Source organism: Hemiscyllium ocellatum, chromosome 10 (genome assembly GCF_020745735.1).
Source record: "Hemiscyllium ocellatum isolate sHemOce1 chromosome 10, sHemOce1.pat.X.cur, whole genome shotgun sequence".
Lineage (NCBI taxonomy): Eukaryota > Metazoa > Chordata > Chondrichthyes > Orectolobiformes > Hemiscylliidae > Hemiscyllium > Hemiscyllium ocellatum.
In genome coordinates, this window is record NC_083410.1 from 57430006 (window position 1) to 57452473 (window position 22468).

Genomic DNA, 22468 nt, shown 5'->3' on the forward strand with positions numbered 1-22468 from the left:
TTTGCTCGCATCCAAATCATTTATGTAAATTACTAAAAGTAGAGGACCCAGCACCGATCCTTGTGGCACTCCACTGGTCACAGGCCTCCAGTCTGAAAAACAACCCTCCACCACTACCCTCCGTCTTCTACCTTTGAGCCAGTTCTGTATCCAAATGGCTGGTTCTCCCTGTATTCCATGAAATCTAACCTTGCTAATCAATCTCCCATGGGGAACCTTGTCAAACGCCTTACTGAAGTTCATACAGATCACATCTGCCGCTCTGCCCTCATCAATCCTCTTTTTTACTTCCTCAAAAACCTCAGTCAAGTCTATGAGACATGATTTCCTATGCACAAAGCCATGTTGACCATCCCTAATCAGTTCTTGCCTTTCCAAATACATGTACATCCTGTCCCTCAGGATTCCCTCCAACAACTTGCCCACCACTGAAGTCAGGCTCACTGGTATATAATTTCCTGGCTTGTCCTTACCAGCCTTCTTAAACAGTGGCATCACGTTAGCCAACCTCCAGTTTTCCGGCACCTCACCTGTGACTATCGATGATACAAATATCTTAGCAAGAGGCCCAGCAATCACTTCTCTAGCTTCCCACAGAGTTCTAGGGTACAACTGATCAGGTCCTGGGATTTATCCACTTTAATGTGTTTCAAGACATCCAGCACTTCCTCCTCTATAATCTGGACATTTTGCAAGATGTCACCATCTATTTCCCTACAGTCTATATCTTCCATATCCTTTTCCACAGTAAATATTAATGCAAATTACTCATTTAGTATCTCCCCCATTTTCTGCGGCTCCACACAAAGGCCACCTTGCTGATCTTTGAGGGGCCCTATTCTGTCCCTAGTTACCCTTTTGTCCTTAATGCATTTGTAAAAACTCATTGGATTCTTCTTAATTCTATTTGCCAAAGCTATCTCGTCCTCTTTTTGCCCCCCTGATTTCCCTCTTAAGTATACTCCTACTTCCTTTATACTCTTCTAAGGATTCACTTGATCTATCCTGTCTATACCTTACATATTTTTACATCTTTTTCTTAACTAAACTCTCAATTTCTTTAGTCATCCAACATTTCCTATACCTACCAGCCTTTCCTTTCACCCTAACAGGAATATACTTCCTCTGGATTCTCGTTATCTCATTTCTAAAGACTTTCCATTTTCCAGCCGTCCATTTACCTGCAAACCTCTGCCCCCAATCAGCTTTCAAAAGTTCTTGCCTAATGCTGTCAAAATTGGCTTTTCTCCAGTTTAGAACTTCAACTTTTAGATCTGGTCTATCCTTTTCCATCACTGTTTTAAATCTAATAGAACTATAGTCACTGGCCCCGAAGTGCTCCCCCACTGACACCTCAGTCACCTGCTCTGTCTTATTTCCCAAGAGTAAGTCAAGTTTTGCACCTTGCACATCCACGTACTGAATCAGAAAATTTTCTTGTACACACTTAACAAATTTCTCTCCATCTAAACCCTTAACATTATGGCAGTGCCAGTCTATGTTTGGAAAGTTAAAATCCCCTACCATAACCACCCTTTTTTCTTACAGATAGCTCAGATCCTGGATGTATTTCCTGGAATATCCTCCCTCAGCACAGCTGTAATGCTACCCTTTATCAAAAATGCCACACACCCCTCCTCTCTTGCCTCCCTTTCTCTCCTTCCTGTAGCATTTGTATTCTGGAACATTAAGCTGCCAGTCCTGCCCATCCCTGAGCCATGTTTCTGTAATTGCTATGATATCCCAGTCCCATGTTCCTAGCCATGCCCTGAGTTCATCTGCCTTCCGTGTTAGGCCCCTTTTTCCGTTTCCCTAGCCCCCAATACCCTATCTTGAGCATGGACATCCAATCCCTGTACACATCCATCTGCCATGGCAAAGGCCTCCAAACTCTCTGTTTCTTCCTCTCCTGCCAACCCAACCAGTACCTCTCCGCAGACACCCATTCAATTGGTGGAACTGGTCCTCACCCTCAAAAGCTTCTTATTCGAATTCTCCCACTTCCTTCAGATCAAAGGGGTAGGTCTGGGCACCTGCATAGGCCCTAGTTATGACGGCCTCTTCATCGGATACATGGAACAATCCATCTTCCACAGTTACACTGGCACCCTTCACCACCTTTTCCTCCACTACGTTGATGACTGTTTCAGTACCACCCCGTGTTCCCATGAGGAGGTCCAACAGTTCATCAGCAATACATTCCACCCTGTCCTCAGGTTCACCTGGACAATCTCAGACACCTCCCTCCCTTTCCTGGACCTCTGTCTCCATCTCCAGCCACCTACTCAACACGGACCTCTACTTCAAATCCACCGACCCCACAACTACCTGAATTATACCTCCAACTACCCCCATCCTATAAAAACATGATCCCTTACTCCCAATTCTTCCGCCTCTGTCGTATCTGCTCCTAGGACAAGCAATTCCATTCCAACACATCCTAGATGGCCTCCTATTTTAAGGGCTGCAATTTCGCCTCCCATGTGGTCAGCAAGCCCTCCAGCCCATCTCTCCTATTTCCTGCACCTCTGCCCTTGAACCCAACCCCTCCATCCACAACAAGGATAGAAACCCCTTGGTCCTCACCTTCCACCTCACCAATCTCCGGATACTGTGCATCATTCTCCACAATTTCCGCCACTTACAATCAGACTCCACCACCAGAGATATATTTCCCACCCCAATCCTATCAGCATTCCGCAGAGACCATTCCTTCCATGATTTCCTCGTTAAATCACCTCCAACCATCCCACTTTCAACCTCCAGCACCTTCCCTTGCCACGCAAGAGGTGTAAAACCTGCAGCTACCCCTCCACCAATGTCCAAGGCCCTAAAGGGTCTTTTCACATTTGGCAGAGATTTTCCTACACATCCACCCATGTCATCTACTGTGTCCGTTGCTCTTGATGTGGTCTCTACATCAGGGAGACAGAACGACAATTCGCAGATCATTTCAGGGAACACTTCTGAGACACACACCAATAGCCCCACCACCATGTGGCTGACCATGTCAACTCCCTCTCCCATTCCAAGGGCATGCAAGTCCTGGGCCTCCAAGTCCTCCTCCACCAAATGCAAGCCACTCAACACTGGAGGAATAATGCCTCATCTTCGACCTTGGGACCCTTCAACCATACAGCATCAACGTTGATTTCAACAGTTTCCTCATCTCTCCTCCCCCCACCTCATCCCAGAACCAACCCTCCAACTTGGCACCGCCCTCTTGAACTGTCCTGCCTGCTCATCTTCTTTTCCATCTATCTGCACCACCCTCCCCTCCAAGCTATCACCATAATTCCCCACCTCCATCTACCTGTTATCTTCCCTGCTACCTTACCCCCACCCCTTCAACATTCCTGATGAAGGGCTTATGCCTGAAACATCAATTCTCCTGCCCCTCGGATGTTGCCTGACCTGCAGTGCTGTTCCAGCGGCACACTTTTTGACTGATCTCCAGCATTTGCAGTCCTCACTTTCTCCTTTATCTCTAGCAATCAAGTACCTAGATTTTGAAATGGATCACATGACTCCATCTCTATTTTCCTAAATTTAAAAGTACTGTCCCAAAATATAGTAATCTTATGAACCTCATAATAACCTGGACTAGCAAGATTGGACCAATAATGTTGATTATGTCTGGCTTGCATTTTGCAAAACAGAAATTTTGAATTTTACTGCATCTTTTGTAATATTTAAATTGAAATGTTTTGCAATGTGATTTTAGAAATTGTATGAATGAAATGTATTTCTGGGCAAATAAAAATGTATCTCCTGCTCCAGCAATGTGACTGGCTCTTGTTTGTTCTGAAATGCCTAACAAGCCACGCATTTGTATTCCAGAAAATGGCTGACTGCTAACTTTTCAAAGGCCTTTCAGAATGGGCTTTGCCAGTGATACACATCCTGTGAATAGACTGTTTTAATCAAACAGCCTTTATCTTGGTTTATTTGTTGATTATTAGAAAATAAATCAAAGATTACCTACAGAGAAGATATTGGTGTTGATATTTAATTTAAAAACTGCTCTCTTCTAAATGATTTATAAATGTTTAAAGATTTTCATTTATATAAAAATGTGATGATGAACATCTGAGCATTTTGAGCTAATTTTTCTACTTTATCATTTATGTTTTAAAAAACCTGTGAAAGTTAGCAAATACACTAACATAACACTAAATTTTTCAGTTTTCCTGCAGTTCAGAAATTGGTATGTCATTGTCCATTCAGTTTAAAATAAGTTATGATGGATTGTTTCAAAGCAAAAACAAAAGATAGAAACATATTACTGATGGAGAAACGTGTAGTAAGACATTTATCAGAGTGTATTAGCAGCTAATTTATCAGAAATGGAGCCTGACTGGTGCCAAACATAAAGGAGAACTTAGAGTGCAATGGCAGTTGCTTTCTGTTTTCCTAGCTTCAAGAGCGTGCTACTCATGGAAATGCTGACAGACTACAATCATCTTAGTCTTACTGGAAATCTGTTTGCCCTGACTACAGAACTTCCTCTGTTTCTGAACACGACTGCTTTCAGTGTTCATAAAATCCTAGAAACATTATCTCCATATCTGGCACAGTCTGCCCATTCCACTAACCAGTCCATGCTTGATTAAAATATTTCTCAGTCTTCCTTATTTTGCTAAACCCTCTACTTTTGTGTCATTAGAAAATCATCTGTGGGTCCAGATCAGCTACATACAGTAAGATTATGCAAGGTCAGGAGGAAAGGATCAAGGGTGAAGGTGAAAGTGACAAGAGAGGAGGTGATAAGTAATAAGTGAGTAGTAGAAAAGGAGTAGAGGAGATTGAGGATAGACTGAATAGACAAGAGAAGGCAGGGTGTAAAACAGTGAAAGGAAGTAAACAAAAAAAAGAGAAGCAAGAGCAAGAGGTGCTCAGAAAAGATATGTCATACAATGGACTGCATCAATGCCTGAGAAGTTCTCTGTGTAAGTGGTGAAGTGATACCAACAACTAGAAAAATACTGGTAATTTAGAGAGTTAAGGAAATTCATATTTGTGCCAGTTGAGGGGAGGACTGAGGATGCTGTAGAGGTGGTGCTGAAGTTAAACCATTGAATGACCAATTATGAGTGGACAATATGTGACAATGTGGAAAGGGGTTGTTTATTGGGAATCACAGTTTGGAAAAAATAAAAAGAAAATGGAGTAGGAGTTGCTTCTGAGTTGGAGCTGCAAGCAGTCTGTAATTTGTGAAAACGGGAGCAACCATTTGTAGGTGGGTTGGAGATGCAACCAACAGTGAATAAATAAGAATTTTTACATAGAGACAGAAGAGGATGTGCAATGAGTCTAACCAAGATATACTGCTCACAAGAGCGCTATGTTCATTTCATCTGCTCTATTGAGGAGAGGATTTGATCTGGGAAGGCGTAAATAATAGACAGATTCTTATAGGCTATAAAATATATTGTGAAATGGGCCCATTTCCAGGGAATAACCTGCGCTTGCTAGCAGGAAGCGAGGACTGCAGATGCTGGAGGTTAGAAAGGGCTTATGCCCGAAACATCAATTCTCCTGCTCCTCGTATGCTTCCTGACGTGCTGTGCTTTCCCAACACCACATCTTTTGATTCTACACTTGTTAGCGATATACCAGTAGCCTCTTAATTGGTCATCTGTTTGTTTGCCATCCAACTGTGGATCACAGGCAAAGTCTGGATGCTGAAGATCCAATCAGGTTGTTGTGGTTCTGTTCGCCGAGCTGGGAGTTTTTGTTGCAAACGTTTCGTCCCCTTTCTAGGTGACATCTTCAGTGCTTGGGAGCCTCCTATGAAGGGCTTCTGTGCTGATTCCTCCGGCATTTATAGTGGTTTGAATCTGCCACTTTCGGTTGTCAGTTGCTGTCCGCTGCAGTGGCCGGTATATAGGGTCTAGGTCGATGTGTCTGTTGATAGAATTTGTGGATGAGTGCCCGAGCTACAAATCTTCTCACAAATTTTGATCCAATCAGGTCTTCCGCTCAGCTTTGAAAGGAGTGCTGAATGCTACTGCTGTAGGTGAGGGATCTGAGAGTATCCCTATCTTGGGAACCCTTTGAAAAGCCATTTGCTTTTTACATTTAAAATATTCCTACTGCTGATTGATCACCCCTAATCATTGTGGCTCTGTTCATGGTAAGGAGACAGTAGTTTTTATGGAGAGAATTTGTACATGAGGGACCCTCTGGCAATTTGCTGATAAACCAATTCCAAACATCTGCTATCAGGTTGTCTGCATGCTGTTAGAAGGATTTGACTGGCATCTCCAATCTGTCCACAGTTGGGTGCTTAATTATTCAACTAGGAGAAACTGAGGGCTGCAGATGCTGGAGTATCAGAGTCGAGAGTGTAGTGCTGGAAAAACAGCAGGTCAGGCAGTATCCGAGGAACAGGAGAATTGACGTTTTGGGCATAAGCCCTTCATCAGGAATGAGACTTGAGAGCCAAGGGGGTAGAGAGATAAATGGGAAGAGGGGTAGGGCTGGGTTTAAAGGAAGCTGAGAGTACGATAGGTAGATGAAGGCGGGGAGAATGGTGATAGGTCGGAGAGGGTAGAGTGGATAGGTGGGAAGGAGGATGTATTGGTAGGACAGGCCAAGAGGGCAGTGGTGTGTTGGAAGGTTGAATCTGGGATAAGGTGTGGGGAGGAGGGGAAATGAAGAAACTGTTGAAATCCATATTGATCACGTGGTTGAGGGTCCCAAGGCAGAAGATGGGACTTTCTTCCTCCGGGCATCTAGTGGTTAGGGTTTGGTGATGGAGGAGGCCCAGCACCACCTGTCTTTGGCAGAGTCAGAGGGGGAGTTAAAGTGTTTGGCTACGAGGTTGGCTACGGGGTTGCTTCGTGCATCTGTCCCGGAGATGTCCTCTGAACCTTTCTGCAAGTAGGTGTCCTGTCTCCCAAATGTAGAGGAGACCGCATCAGGAGCAATAGATATAGTAAATGACATGTGGAAGCGCAGGGAAATCTCTGATGGATGTGGGTCCTTTGGGTCCTTGGATAGAAGTGAGGTGGGAGGCATGGGCAGAGAGAGTCATGGAATAAATGGTCTTTATGGAATGCATATAGGAATGGAGAGGGAAGTATATCTCTGGTGGTGGGGTCTGTTTGTAGGTGGTGGAAATGGCGGAGGATGACGTGATGTATCCGTCGGTTGGTGGGTGGAAGGTGAGGACCAGGGGGGTTCTGTCCTTGTTGCGGTTGAAAGAATGGGGTTCGAGGCGGTGGTGAGGGAAGTGGATGAGGTGCACTGCAGGGCATCATCGATCATGTAGGAGGGGAAATTGCAGTCTTTGAAGAAGGTGGCCATCTGGTGTGTTCTGTAGTGGAATTACCCTCCTGGGAGTAGAAGAGGCAGAGTCGGAGGAATTCCAAATAAGGGATAGTAGGAGGCAAGGTGGGAGGAGGTGTAATCCAGGTAGCTGTGGGAGTCAGTTTGTAGAAGATGTCCATGTTCAGTCGGTCACTATTGATAGAGAGATCCAGGAAGGGAAGGGAGTTTTCCGAGATGGTCCAGGTGAACTTAAGATTTGGGTTGAATGTGTTGGTGAAATTAATGAACTGTTCAACCTCTTTGATTAGATTAGATTGGATTCCCTACAGTGTGGGACCAGACCATTTTCCCCAACAAGTCCACACTGACCCTCTGAAGAGTAACCCACTCAGACCCATTCCCCTCTGACTGATTCACCAAACACCTTGGGCAATTTAGCACGGTCAATTTACCTGATCTGCACATCTTTGGACTGTGGGTGGAAATCGGAGTGGGAGCACGAGGTGGTGCTGCGACAGTCATCAATGCAGCGGAGGAAAAGGTGGGGAATGGTGCTGGTGTAGACTATCCCATGTACCTGATGAAGAGACGGCATAGCTGAGGCCCATGCGGGTGCCCATGGTTACCCTTTGGTCTGGAAGAAGTGGGAGGATTCGAAGGAGAAATTATTGAGTGTGAGGACCGGTTCAGCCAAATGAATGAGGTTGTCAATGGAAGGGTACTGGTAGGGATGCCGGGAGAGGATGAAACGGAGGCCTTAGAGGCCTTCATCAGGCAGATAGAGGTGTATAGGGACTGGATGTCCATGGTGAAGATGAGGCATAGGGGGCCAGGGAAATGAAAGCCATGGAGGAGGTGGAAGGCATGGGTGGTGTCCTGAACATAGGTGGGGAGATCCTGGGCCAGGCAGATAGGACAATATCAAGGTATGTGGAGATGAGTTTAGTGGGGCAGGAGCCACCCGGGATGATAGGTCAGCCAGGGCAATCAGGTTTGTGAATCTTAGATAAGAGGTGGAGCCAGGTGGTGCGTGTTCTTGGACAATGAGGTTGGAAGCTGTGGGTGGGAGATCTGCTGAGGTGATTAGGTTGTGTATGGTTGAGTAGATGATGGTTTGGTGATGGGAGGTGAGGTCATCATCAACTGGGCAGTAGGAGGAGGTGTCAGCAAGTTGGCACCTGGCGTCAGCGGTGTAGAGATCAGTGTGCCAAATTACCACTGCGCCCTCCCCCTTGTCTGCTGGTTTCATGGTAAAGTTGGGGTTGGGGCGGAGGGAGTGGAAGGCTACGTGTTGCAAAGGTGAGAAGGGCCATCTGGTGTGTTCTGTGGTGGAACTGGTCCTCCTGGGAGCAGATGAGGCAGAGGCAGAAAAATTGGGAATAAGGGGTTTTCTTCAAATACTGCAATTTCCCCTCCCACATGGTCAGTGATGCCCTCCAATGCATCTCATCCACTTCCCACATGTCCACCCTCAAACTCTACTCCTCCAACTGCAACAAGGACAGAACTCCTCTGGTCCTCACCTTCCACTCCACCAATCTCAGCTACATCGCATCATCCTCCGCCATTTCCGCCACCTACAAACAGACCCCACCACCAAAGATATATTTCCCTCCCCACCTCTTTCTACATTCCATAAAGACCACTCCCTTAGCGACTGTGTTGTCAGGTCCAAGCCCCCCACCAACCCACCCCCCCCTCCCGGCACCTTCCCCTACCACCACAAAAATGGCAAAATCTGTGCCCACGCCTCCCACCTCACTTCCGTCCAAGGTCCCAAAGGAGCCTTCCACATCCATCAGAGATTTAACTGCACTTCCACGCATGTCATTTACTGTATCCGTTGCTCCCGGTGTGGTGTCCTCTACATTGGGGAGACAGGATGCCTACTTGCAGAACGCTTTGGAGAACATCTCTGGGGCACATGCATGAAGTAACCCCACCGTCCCGTGGCTAAACACTTTAACTCCCCCTCCAACTCCACCAAGGACAAGCACGTGCTGGGCCTCCTCCATCACCAAACCCTAATCACCCAATGCCTGAAGGAAGAAATCCCCATCTTCAGCCTTGGGACCCTCCAAACACACATGATCAATATGGATTTCACCAGTTTCTTCATTTTCCTTCCTCCCACCTTATCCCAGATCCAACCTTCCAACATGCCACCGCCTTCATGACCTGTCCTACCAGTCCATCTTCCTTCCCACCCTCCTCTCCGACCATTACCCCCATTTTCATTTACCTATCACATTCTCAGCTATCTCCCCCGCCCCCAGCCCTATTCCCCTCCAATGTATTTCTCTACTCCCTTGGCTCACAAGCTTCGTTCCTGTTGAAGGGCTTGTGCCTCAAGCGTCGATTCTCTGCTCTTCGGATGCTGCCTGACTTGCTGTGTTTTTGCAGTAACACAGTCTGGACTTGCCTAATTAATTCAAATTGATAACCTTCACTGTTGGGCAGATAAACACTGCATTTGATCACTTCCATGAGATTTTTGGAGGTGGGAATATATTGGACCACTGACTCGAGGCTTTCATATTAAAGTTTCCACTCTGCCTTCAGTCCTGTGTCCATGAGCGAGGACAGTTCTATCAATGTATGCTAAATTTTCTTTGCTCATTTCAATCAACTGCTGGCAATTTCATTTTCCTTTTGCAGAAGTTTGGCATGTGACCTGATTGTTTCCTTGGACCTGATTTTTTTATATTGTTGCCCTTTATGAGCCACTTAAAATGCAGTTTTTTTCATATGAACTGTTTAATTTTTTCTCTTCTGGATTATTCTCCAGGTGTAATATGATTCTCCTGAGCTTTCTTTAATTTGTTTTTAAAGTTATCCATCCTAATTTTCTTTATGTTCTTTGGTGATAATGCTGCATTTTAATTTTTGTATTTTTGCTATACCACTTTATCTGCTCACCATTTGTAATTATTTTTCATATTCTTGTTTCTACTCCACTGTAAAATAATCTAACATAGTCGCAGTTTACAATAAATGCAATTTACAATTTGAAAGATCTGACTTACAACTATAAGTTATTCAAAACGATTTTAACTGGTTCACCTCTAAGTGTGTTTTTGTGAAGCATTATGTACAATGTTTAAAGTCTGCAGGCTAAGTTCACTGGTTCAAGATTGGAGTTTAAAGCAGATTTGGTGCTTTTGTTGTAGTCCTACCTAGCTCCAGCCTGTGTGCTCTGAGCACTGGAGGAATTTACCTTTGTGTTAAATGTAGTAAAGTGAAATTCCAGTTTAAAATACTCAGAATGCAAAATATCTATTCAGTATAATTTATTTTACCTTGGTAGGCAGGCATATTCAGTATGTACTCCTGTGAAGAAGGTTTTGCTACTGGAGGGAGAGATGGTTGCATCCGACTGTGGGACACTGATTTCAAACCAATCACAAAAATTGATCTTCGTGAGACTGATCAGGGATACAAAGGTATTGTAATCTGCTTTTGGGCTACATATTGTTGACATTTTGCTTTAAAATATGACTTAAATAAATTTTGAGCACTCCAGAACATCACAAGAAGTTACTGTTTTGAATCTATAACAGTTTTTCTTTATATTAACTTACATAATAGTGGTACCAGAGGTTCCTGTATCGATTACTTTGCTTTAATATTTTTCAAAAGGTTTGTCTATCAGGAGTGTTTGTTGGAAAAGCGACCGTATTCTAGCAGGAACCCAGGACAGTGAAATATTTGAAGTGATGGTTCGAGAACGAGATAAACCTCTCCTTATCATGCAGGGCCACTGTGAAGGAGAGCTCTGGGGCTTGGCAGCTCATCCTAAGAAACCATTGGTTGTCACAGGCAGTGATGATCGATCTGTACGGTTAGTGTTCTTTCATGCTTTGATTTTCAGGGCTTGTTTTGTCTTTCATGTTGTTGCAGTTTAATTTATTGTTGTGTTATTATTAGAAGAGAGAGTACTATTTTCAACATAACTATTTTCCAGTGGTTTTTAATAAAGCCAAAATGTCATCATTTTACTACTTAAACAAATTCATATAGAAAAATAATGATATGAATATTAGGCATGCAATATTTCTTAGGTTACAAGAAAATTTTTTATGTATACTCACTGTTTGGTGCAAATTTTCTCAAAAATATCTAAAATGTTAATCTCAATGTTTGGGTTTTGGTAGCCCAATTTATATTATGCTCTTAAATACAAGGACATAGTTATTAAAAGTAAACAAGCTCTGGGTGCATTGGTCTTGGGGTTCTCCATTCTCAATTTTGGACATGAAATTACTGCAGTCTCATTGCATGTCTGAATTTGGAGATCTAAGGCTAGGCTAGAATTGGGCTGTCATTAGAGAGAGTTAACTGATTCTTTAACCTGTGGGTCACCATGCCTCACACAAGGGGGTGATTGAGAAGGAGAGTCCTGGTAATCTCAGGAATTGAGCCCATGCTGTTGGGCATCATTACATTGCAAACCAGATGTCCAGATAACTGACTTCCAAATGACTAAATACACTGTTGATAAACTATTATTTTCTTGTTAAGTACCATTTACAACTATAGAAATAAATAATTCCTGGTAGTTCAACACTATCCTTGAAAATCTAAGTCTTAAAGCAAAAAAATCACTGTGCTCCAAGCTTAAAGAGGGCTGTTTCTTTGGTGATCTCTAATACTAGAACTGTTTCTCACTCTAAAGGTTAGACTTCAGCTGTCTTCTTCTATCTCTAAACTAAGCAAAACTTTGAGCCGCTTTTAATTCTAATGAATTTGCTCTGCAAATTGAGTGCAAGCTCTCATCTACAATTCGCATGTTGAACAGTAGTGTCAGCATTTTGTCTGCTTAGGGTATCAGCCTGGTTACTTTTAACTGCTACTTGTTTTCTATCTCTTAGTTGACTGCAAGCAAAAACAAAATTGCAGTCCCTGTCTACCTGGGTTTGTAGGGAAGCCTGGAACTTGATCTCAAAAATTCTTCTTAAGCTACTTCCCAGCAATGGAAAATGCTTGAGCTTTGTGTCTAAGTAGAAATGCTTCTCAGTTATCAATGATCACAATTGCTTCTCATATTATAAGTAAAGAGGTAGTTTTTTTTCAATGATAGTTATTTCCAACTTAATATTGATACTATTGATATGATGAAGATGGGAAGCGTGCACTGTCACCCTCTAGTCCTACTATTCCATGGGTCACAACATAGTTTTACCTAGTTCCCAATATGGCCACGCTATACTCTTTATATTAAAATCAGAATAAAAGATCCATTGATCAGGTTTTATTAATAAATAAAAATTTATTATTTATTATAACTAAAGATTATTAAACATAAATGCAAAACTGGTTAAGAAACATAATTTGTAATATGAAAATGTAAGTATTATTCCTCTGAATAACCCAAAACATACACATCAAGTAAAGGACAAGAAAATTGATTTCCCTCTGCAGAGATTCACTTTTGGGGAAACAACATTTTATTTCTTGAAGGAAGGTAGCAAAAATTATAGAATCTTCAGATAGCCATCAATCTGGCATTCTGGGGCACATGCAGTTGTCTTTGGGGTCTTGGCAGATGTAGTTTACTCAGAAAAAATGTGTTGTGAAGTCTTCCCAGCACCCTGAAGGATTATAATCAGGTTTTGGATATTTTCCTAATCAAACTGTTATTAACACCACTGGAGTAGGTAGGACTTGAACCCAGGCCTCCTGGCTCAGCATCAGGACACTACCACCACATCACGGAAGCCTCAACAATCAGATTTCACACTGGGCTCACAAAACAATGTTTCGGAAAGGCATGGAGATGACTTGGGCAGCATTTCCTTCAGGGAGCTTTTCCTCAAACAATGTCTAACCATAGCAATAAAATATAGACAGGTAATTTCAAAGAAGAGAGTTCAAGTGATTAACTGAAGTCATGTGACTACAAAAAAAATGCCTTGTTACATGAAATTCCAAACTCCAAATGACCTTTCGAGGATCCCTTTTTTTTAAAGAACAGTTCTCCACAGAACTCCATCTTTTTTTGTACAACTCTTTAAAAAATGAGTTCTCAAAAAATATTAAATATGATATATCCATAACACTACATTTCTGGTACTTAAGGGGACCTCTAAGTGTAAATATCTTGTAGTTTCCTCAAAAAAAGAATCTGTCTTCTTTTGGTCTTTTACGATTAAACTACAGTCAGTTCTGGTATAATGCCCCACTTCTGTTCTTGTACAATCTTTGTTAAAAGAAAAGGTACTGTTTAAACTATTGAGGCCGGAATCGCGTTATAACAATACATGCTTTAAACCTTTGTGCTTTAGAAACTGTCCCCAATTTGTCAGGTGTGTTATAGCAATTTTGTGTTATCGAAACACGCATTATAGCAGAATGACCTGTAGCTGGACCGATTGCCATGCAGGCTCCAGCATGTCACATCGCTTCTTCCCTTTATGCTAAATTTAAATGTACCGTTCTAAATTACAACATTCTTATAAATCAAAAGATATAGTCCCTAAGCATACTAATCTTATAAAACTTCAAAATTGCAAAAAATGAATGGAAAAAGGAAGAATTTCTATGGCAGTACACTAAGTCCTCATTATTCACAAGGGCTGGAGGTACAGACATCCCATGAATAGTGTAAAGAAAATGCAGATTCCACTAAGGCCTTTTCCTATATATCCAATACCTCCACGAGTAAACATAAATGGTCCTAGAATGTTATAAAAGCAAACCACAGTAGGAAGACTGCAGCAGTTCAAGAGGACAGTTCACCATCACCTTCTTGAGCAACTAGGGATGGGCAATAAATCCTGGCTAGCCAGGGATACTCATGTCCCACATGTGAGTAAAAAACAGAGGAAAAGTGAGCACAAAGTGTTCATAACCCCCATAGAGAATGAAGCTGAGGAAATAATAGAAACATAGAAAACAAGTGCAGGAGTAGGCCATTTGGCCCTTTGAACCTGTGCCATCATTCAATATGACCATGACTGATAATGCAACTTCAGTATCCCACTCCTGCTTTCTATCCTTAACCTTGATCCCTTTAGCCACAAGGGCCATGTTCAGCTCCCTCTTGAATATACCTGACGAACTGGCCCCAATAGCTTTCTGTGGTAGACAATCCCATAGATTCACAACTCTGAGTGAAAAAATTCTTCCTCATCTCCGACCTGAATGACTAAGACTATGACCCCTAATGCTGGACTTCCCCAACATCAGGATCATTGTTTCCACATCTAGCCTGTCCAGTACCATCAGGATTTTACATGATTGTATGAGATCTCCCCCTCCCCCATTCTTCTGAATTCCAGTGAGTACAAACCCAGCCAATCTAATCTATCTTCATATGTTAGTCCTGCCATCCTAGGAATCAGTCTGGCGAATTTTTGCTGGACTCCCTCAATAACAGGACTGTTCTTCCTCAGATTAGGAAACCAAAATTGCACACTATACTCAAGGTATGGCCTCATCAAGGCATTGTATAACTGCAGCAAGACATCCTTACTCCTATCCTCAAATCTAGTCCTGTACTCAAATCCTAGTAATGAGGAACAAGGTGAATTTAAGGCACAAATAGCATTCCAAATTGCACCTTCTAAAGAATCAAGGGGCAGATAGGTGGGTAGAAATATATACAGTTATTAAGTAAAAGGTACTTTGGAAAATAATGGGGCAAAAAGCTGATAAGTCCCCTGGACCTAATGACTTAGGTCCTAGGATGTTAAAGGAAGTAGCTGCTCAGATTGTGAATGAATTGGTGATAATCATCCAAGAATCCTTAGCTTTTGGAGAAGTCCCAGAGGATTTGTAAACTACCAATTTACACCTTTAGTTTAGAAGGGATGGAGACACAACAGGTAGCTATAGGCCACTTAACAAATTTCTGTTATTCTCTTTTATGAATAATATAATGGTAGAGCATTTAGAAATACATAATATAATCAAACAGAGTCAGCATGCCTTCATGAATGGAAATCATGTCTGACAGTCTTATGAAAATTGTGTCAGAAGATAACAAGCAGGAAAAATGAAGGGAAACTCGTAACATGCAGGATTTTGAAATGGTTTTTGTTAAGAAACTGTAAAAAGGGCTATTTAATAAGATAACCCGTGGTAGTATATTAGCATGGATAGATGTTTGGTTAACGAATAGAAGATAGAGTTGGGATAAATGAGTCATTTCAGGCTGACAACTCCTAACTAGTAGAGTGCTTCAAGGTTGTGGACTTAATTATTAACAATACATATTAATGGTTTGGATGAGGGAAGTGTAGCCATTTTTAAGGATGATACAAAATAGATGGCAAGTGATGAAGATGACAAAGCAATTTTGTAGAGGGATACAAATAGCTAAGTAGGTGGACAAGAACTTGCAGATGGAATGTAACATGGGAAAATGCTTGTGTACTGTGGCAGGAAGAATATTTCTTAAATGGGTGGCACAGTGGCACAGTGATTAGCACTGTTGCCTCACAGTGCCAGAGACCTGGGTTCAATTCCCGCCTCAGGCGACTGTCTGTGTGGAGTTTGCACATTTTCCCCGTGTCTGCGTGGGTTTCCTCCGGGTGCTCCGGTTTCCTCCCAGTCCAAAAATGTGCAGATTAGGTGAATTGGCCACACTAAATTGCCTGTAGTGTTAGGTGAAGGGTTAAATGTAGGGGAATGGGTCTGGGTGGGTTGCTCTTCGGAGGGTCGGTGTGGACTTGTTGGGCTGAAGGCCTGTTTCCACACCGTAAGTGATCTCAAAAAAACAACAGAAAGTTGCAGTACACAGGGATTTGGGGGTCCTTGTGTATAACTCATAAAAAGCTACCATACAAATTCAGCAGTTAAATGGGAAGATCAGTGAATTATTGGCCTTTATTTCAAAGGGAATACAGTGCTAAAATTATACAAGGCACTAGTTAGACCACATTTAGAATACCATGAACAGTTTTGGTCTCTTTAACTAAGGAAAGATGTACTGGCATTCCAGAGAAGATTCACTGTATTGATCCTGGATATGAGAGATTTTCTTGTTTGAAAAGATTGAGTATATTGAGTCTGTACTCTTTGGAGTTAAGAAGAATGAGAGGCAGACTATGTTGAACCATATATATTCTTGAGGGACTTGATGAGGTTGGCGCAGAAATCTCAAATAAGAGGTTGCCCATTTAAGGTTGAGATGTAGAGGAATTTTTTCTATCAGAGAACAGAAAATTTTTCACCACAGAGCAGAGTTGAAGCTGTGTCATTAAGTATAGTCAAGGCTGAGATAGACAGATTTTTAATCTGTAAGCAAATTTAGGTGTAGTGGGTTTAGGCAGGAAAGCAGAGTTGAGGATTATCAGATCAACCATGATCTCTTTGAGTGGTGAGTAGACTGAATGATCGAATGCTCTACTTCTGCTCTTATGTCTTTAAACAACACTGGATACATGTTTTTGTCCTTTACCTAGAATTTAATATATTATCTGTTTTTGATCTCTGGATCAGATCACTCTAGTAAATGCTGTGATGTAGAAATGATATGGATGAAATGTATGCCATATAGAGAAAAGTTTGCACCTGATGATGTTGTTCCTTCAATGGAAAGGGACCATCACTCCCATATGTCCAGTTTCTCTTTCATGATAGCCATGTACACTTTCCAGATGTTTGTGCACACAGCTTGACCTCTCTGAGTGATACAACCAGTAATGTTAGTAGTCTGACCTTATGGTGTAACAAGCAAATAATTGTCAGCACAGTTCCCAAAGAACATTGCTGTTGTTAAGAATTACATTGACACTCAAGACTAGCTGAACACTTCATTGACATACATCAATCTGTACAGCAACAGCAGATCTGAACAGAAGATGCTGATATTGCTCAGATGTCTTTGCTGTCGGAATTTTCATTATCATCGTATGCCCAAATGTTTTCTGGTGGACTCTGCTAAAGCTGTAGGAAGCATATAAACAAAAGACTGCCTTGCCTGACTCCAGTAAACATTCTGATTCCTAACCATTGAGTGAAACAGTATTACTGATATATATGTTGAGTCATTATAACCATTTAAGGATTCTCTTCCTATTTTGAAGGTTATGTCTATAATATAGGAGTGAGATATTCTGTTAAAAACCTTTGTTCTCCATACTGATGAGTTATCGGTCTATACCCACCCCTGTCTCACACAAGGATAACTAGCCCTTTGTATTGTAAGAGTATCAGGAGACATTTGGATGTAGTGAAATGCTCAGTCTTTTGGCTGACATGAGAAATATTTCTTCACATTATTTCTGCTGCAAGGAGGTAACTACCTACTACCTCCCCAGCGTTGGAGGTGGTGAGGTTGCCTCCCTATTGCAGAAGTGCATTCCAGAGAAATGGGAGTCTTTTTCTCTCAACCAGATTGATGACTTGTGGGACAACAATTACTAATTGTTTGCAGGTGCTGAGGTGTAGTATTCCCCATTCTGGCAAGAACAACAGGTCAGCTTTGACTTTGGCAAGATACCCAAGATTAAATAACCTTCAGTAGGTAGGCAATGGCTTAGTGGTATTATTGCTTTACTGTTAATTCAGAGACTCAGGAAATATTCTGGGAATCCAGGTTCGAATCCTGCCATGGCAGTAAAACTTTAATAAAATTCATGAAACCATTGTCAATTGAAGGTAAAACCCATCTGGTTTGCTGATGGCTTTTAGGGAGGAACAGTAGATATTATCTATTTGGACTTCAGCAAGACGTTCAACAAGCTTCCACTTTGTAGACTGGTTAACAAGGTTGGATCACATGGAATACAAGGAGAACTAGTCAGTTGGATACAAAATTGGCTTGGAGGTAGAAGACAGAGTGGTGGTGGAGATTTGCTTTTTGGACTGGAGGCCTGTGATCAGTGGTGTGCCACAAGATCGGTACTAGGTTCATTGCTTTATATCATTTATATAAATGATTTGGATATGAGCAGACATATAGTGAGTAATTTGGCAGGTGACATCAAAATTGATGGTGATACCATACTAAGTAACATCTTCAGTGAGCCTCTGGATTAAGCAGTGGTGATATAGCCCACTTTCTATTTATCTGTTTAGGTTTCTTTGGGTTGGTGGTCATTTCCTGAGATATCATTTTTGGTGATATCATTTCCGGTTATTTTTCTCAGGAGATGGTAAATAGGATCCAAGTCAATGTGTTTGTTGATAGAGTTCTGGTTGGAATGCCATGCTTCTAGGAATTCTCGTGTGTGTCTCTGTTTAGCTTCTCCAAGGATTGATGTGTTGTCCCAGTCGAAGTCCTTCCTCATCCATATGAAAGGATACTAGTGAGAGCGGGTCATGTCTTTTTGTGGCTAGTTGATGTTCGTGTATCCTGGTGGCTACTTTTCTGCCTGTTTATCCAATGTAGTGTTACAGTTTTTGCTAAGTATTTTGTAAATGACATTAGTTTTGCTTCTTGTCTGTATAGGGTCTTTCAAGTTCATTAGCTGCTGTTTTAGTGTGTTGGTGGATATTAATTGTAGCATATTTCTGGAAAACGTCATCTAACTGCAATTGCCAAGTATACGTGGCTCATGTCCAGCTTCATGACAGATAGCCTCTCAGCCAGCTTTGTGTACAAATCCTCTGTGAGAAATTGCGTGTTTATCCAGCTGTGAAAAGCAGTTTGCCATTTATTTAAAATTCCTGCAAAGGTGAACCGACCTGTCAGGCTTCAAAATCGGCATGACTGTGCTGCCTGGTTCCACGACTGGACTGGTTTGATGATTCCTTTGCAATCCAGCCTCCTGATTTCTACCTCTACTTTTACTCGTAAGGCAAATGGCACTAGGTGGGCCTTGCAGAATTGCTTCCTGGTCAACATGCAAGGTGGCTTGGCTCCTTTGATAATTCCCAGACCCTCCTGAAAGCCTTCTGTGTATTTAATTAGGACTTCACTCAGGCAGCCATTTTCTAACCATAAAATGTTGAGCCACTCTAGGTGAAGCTCTCTCAACTAATTTTGCTCCGTCAAGCTTGGGCCCAAGCATATTACTATATTCAATGGCAACTAAACCAGCTGCTTCTCCTAAGAGATTGGAACCAAAATTATACTCTTATTGTGAAAAAGTACCCAGGTATAGGTTCTTAGTCTGGCCGAGGTCTTGCGCAAGCTTAAGGGTTGGAGTCAATTTTATTAAAGACTGGTTCTGTGATCACTGAAATGACCGTGCTGGTATCGGCCTCCAGTAGAAACGGATGACCATTTAACCAAGATGTTTATTTTGGTTCTGATTTGGATATTGCTAAGCAATGTATCTGTCCCAAACCAGATTAGCTGGACTCCCCAGGGTTTGCATTCTCCAGGATACTGGCCTATAAACTCTCTTCCTCAGTTTGCTGCCTGAACTCAGCATTCTGGCAGCAACTATAATGGCTTGCCGGCCCGGATCCTGAAGAAAATTGTAACTGTTTGGCCAAGGCTTGGCTTTGTTTTGTTGGTTTTGCTGTAGACTGACTTAGAATCCCTCTGTTCAGGATATGTCCTGAGTGTGGCTATTTAATTGCCTTCACTCAAATGGTGTTCCCTTAGCTCAGTCAACCTGGCAAGGGTGATCCCTTCCATTGGAAACACTGCAACACGTGCTCTGCTTGCCTCATTCTCCAATGATATAGCCATTTGTAGTGCCTATTTGAAGTCCAGTTGGGCTTCAGCTTATGGGCACTTTTGCATAGTTACATCATTAATCCCACATACCAAACGGTATTTCAGCATCTCATTAAGGGTTAAACCAAGGTCACATGCCGCTGCCAGTCCTTTTAACCTTGTCAAAAATCCTGATACAGATTCTCCTGGTTCTTGAATTGCTGAGCAAAACCGATCGTGTTGTAGAATTAGAGAAGACTTGGGGTCATAATATTCCTTAACTAAATCCATCAAATTTTGAAAGATTTTATAATCTGGTGCCTTTGGGAAAGTTAGGCTCCTAATAACTGAAAAAACTGTGGGTCCACAAGCTGTCAGGAAAATTGCTGGTTGTTTTTCATCTGCCTCAATGTCATTTGCCTGGAAAGAAATAACACATTCTTTCCACATATTGGGCCCAGTCTTTGACAGCAGGGTCAAACAAGTCAAGCTTCCCGAATATGCCAGAAATGATTATCCCAATTCAAAAAGCAACTGTTCCAAACGAATTTCTTCAGAAACATATTCCAATCTCATCACCACTGTAGTAATTCCACAGAAGCCGGTATCCCATTACCAAGTTGCCTTTTATTTACGCGTGAACAGTCCTTGACTTTAGTATTGTCTCTTTAGAGTCGACTATAAGAGTAGCAGTATCTCTGACACCTCTGTTTATTTTTTTATCGAGTGCAGAAACTTTATTCACATTCCACCACCAGGAAGAAAAAGCACCCTAGTGGCCAGTGACAAGCAGTACCCCTCTCTTCAAGGGCAATGTCTACATGAACAAAAAAGTGAACTGAAGAGGGCAGGGACTAATTCAAAGTAGATTTGAGGCGGAGGACACTCCTGTTTATAACTATCAGCCAGGCTCCTTGATTGGGGCTGCTAATCTGATCCAATCAGGAAAGTCAGATTCCATGAGGTCCGCCGGCTGACATTGTTACAATCACTACATATTGTTCCCTTCATTTAGGAAGTAGATGATACTACTTTGGGGCCAAGTTGCAGTTTTGCCCATAATTTCACCTTCTATTGTGGCCTAATTTTGTTCTGGTTGGTTAGTCTGGTTATATGACTAGCGTATGTACGTTTGGCTAATTCAGAATCATCAGTTTGGAACTTTGCATCATCAACAGCATCAGAATTGGACTTTGTATTTTGCTGGTGGCATTCACAAGGGAGTACAGTAAGTTATATAGTTGGTCATTATTCTGTAGTATTTGTTTGATTTTCCTTATTTGATCACAAATATTTTAAAAACACAATAGTTTTAGCTTGTTTTTAGAGCTGGAAAATTGTGTTTGACTCCACTTAGGAGCATAAAGCATTCTTGCAAAGATCTGAACTCTGTTGCAAAGATGCAAGATGCTGTAACTGAGAAGAAGATTAAAGGTCTGTAAGTAAATTGCTTGGATTTGGAGTTAGAATACCCCCTGTATTGCTATGGGGTGGAATAGACAAAAGTGACCTCCAGTGAAACAATCCAAAGAAAACGTAGTTATGAAAATTTGAAAGTGTACTGCATTTAGAAGTAGATAATGAGGATCTACGCTCCAATCACCATCATCTCCTGGAACTTGTTAGGTTACTTCATAGTCAGAGATTAAATTCCTAGAACTTAGTCGCAGATTGGCCTAAAATGCTTTACTCTTTTGTTTTGGATCTCAGCAGTGGTTCTGTTGGAGAAGTTGGGCAGCTGGCTATGGGACCATGGTGATGATGTATTTAGAAATTGTCTGCATGGCATGATGGACCAACTGTTTTTCTTTTGTGATATATTAAATATTTATTGTCACATATATTTATTGCAAATACTTTGAAAAGTATCGTATAATGTCACTGCACTCTGGCATCATATTAAAACACAGAAATAAACCAGACATTTAGTATAAAGGTAGAAAAATTTTTAAAAAGTTGAAAATTCAACATTACAATCCTCATTAAATGCTTAGAATGGGCCTGGATCCGGGCTCATCCAACTGGATGCTCTGACCAACATCAGCACAAAGCAGTTAGCCAGCCTTGAAGTTTCAATTTTTAAGTATTGGCATGATATTCTTGGCCTGAATACACACTTGATTTTTGTATGGTTTTGAAATGTGTCCCTATAGATCTCCTGTGTTGCTTCAGAATTTGCTGGAGCGGTACATCACATAGTGCTATGTTAATTAGCTTTTCTCCCTGAGCCAAGAGCTTGGAAAAAACTTTGGTCTACAAGTTTCTGAAATTAAAGTTGATAACAATGGGTATCTGGGACTTTGGAGAAAATGACACAACAAATAATCTCTTTAAATAATAAGATTCATGGATTGAAAACAGAGAAATGAAGGTGAAGGAATTAGAAAGAATAGATCAAATAAGACATAGAAAAAGAAAAGAAAGACAAATAAAATTTGGGTTCAGGCAGAGAGGAAAAATTTTAAAACAATGAGAACAATATTGAATTTTAAAATTTGAAAATCTCAACAGTAATTTACACCTGCAGGAGTAATATTCCATGATTTCATGTGTTTCATTCCCAAGAGTGGCTTTCCTGAAACTTAAATCTTGTAACTAAGTATTCTCTTTATCAGGCAAATCCAACTAGCCTAGCTT

The 22468-nt window shown here is 41.6% G+C and overlaps 1 protein-coding gene across 5 annotated transcripts in view; it reads left to right on the forward strand.

The window, feature by feature from the left end:
• Positions 1–22468, forward strand: part of LOC132819436 (echinoderm microtubule-associated protein-like 6) — a 512298-nt gene that overhangs the window by 80287 nt on the left and 409543 nt on the right. For all 5 annotated transcript variants that reach the window (XM_060830942.1, XM_060830941.1, XM_060830940.1 and 2 more), the window contains exons 6-7: positions 10583–10718; positions 10915–11116. In XM_060830942.1, coding sequence (XP_060686925.1) covers positions 10583–10718; positions 10915–11116 — 338 coding nt within the window. The remainder of the gene's footprint in view (positions 1–10582; positions 10719–10914; positions 11117–22468) is intronic.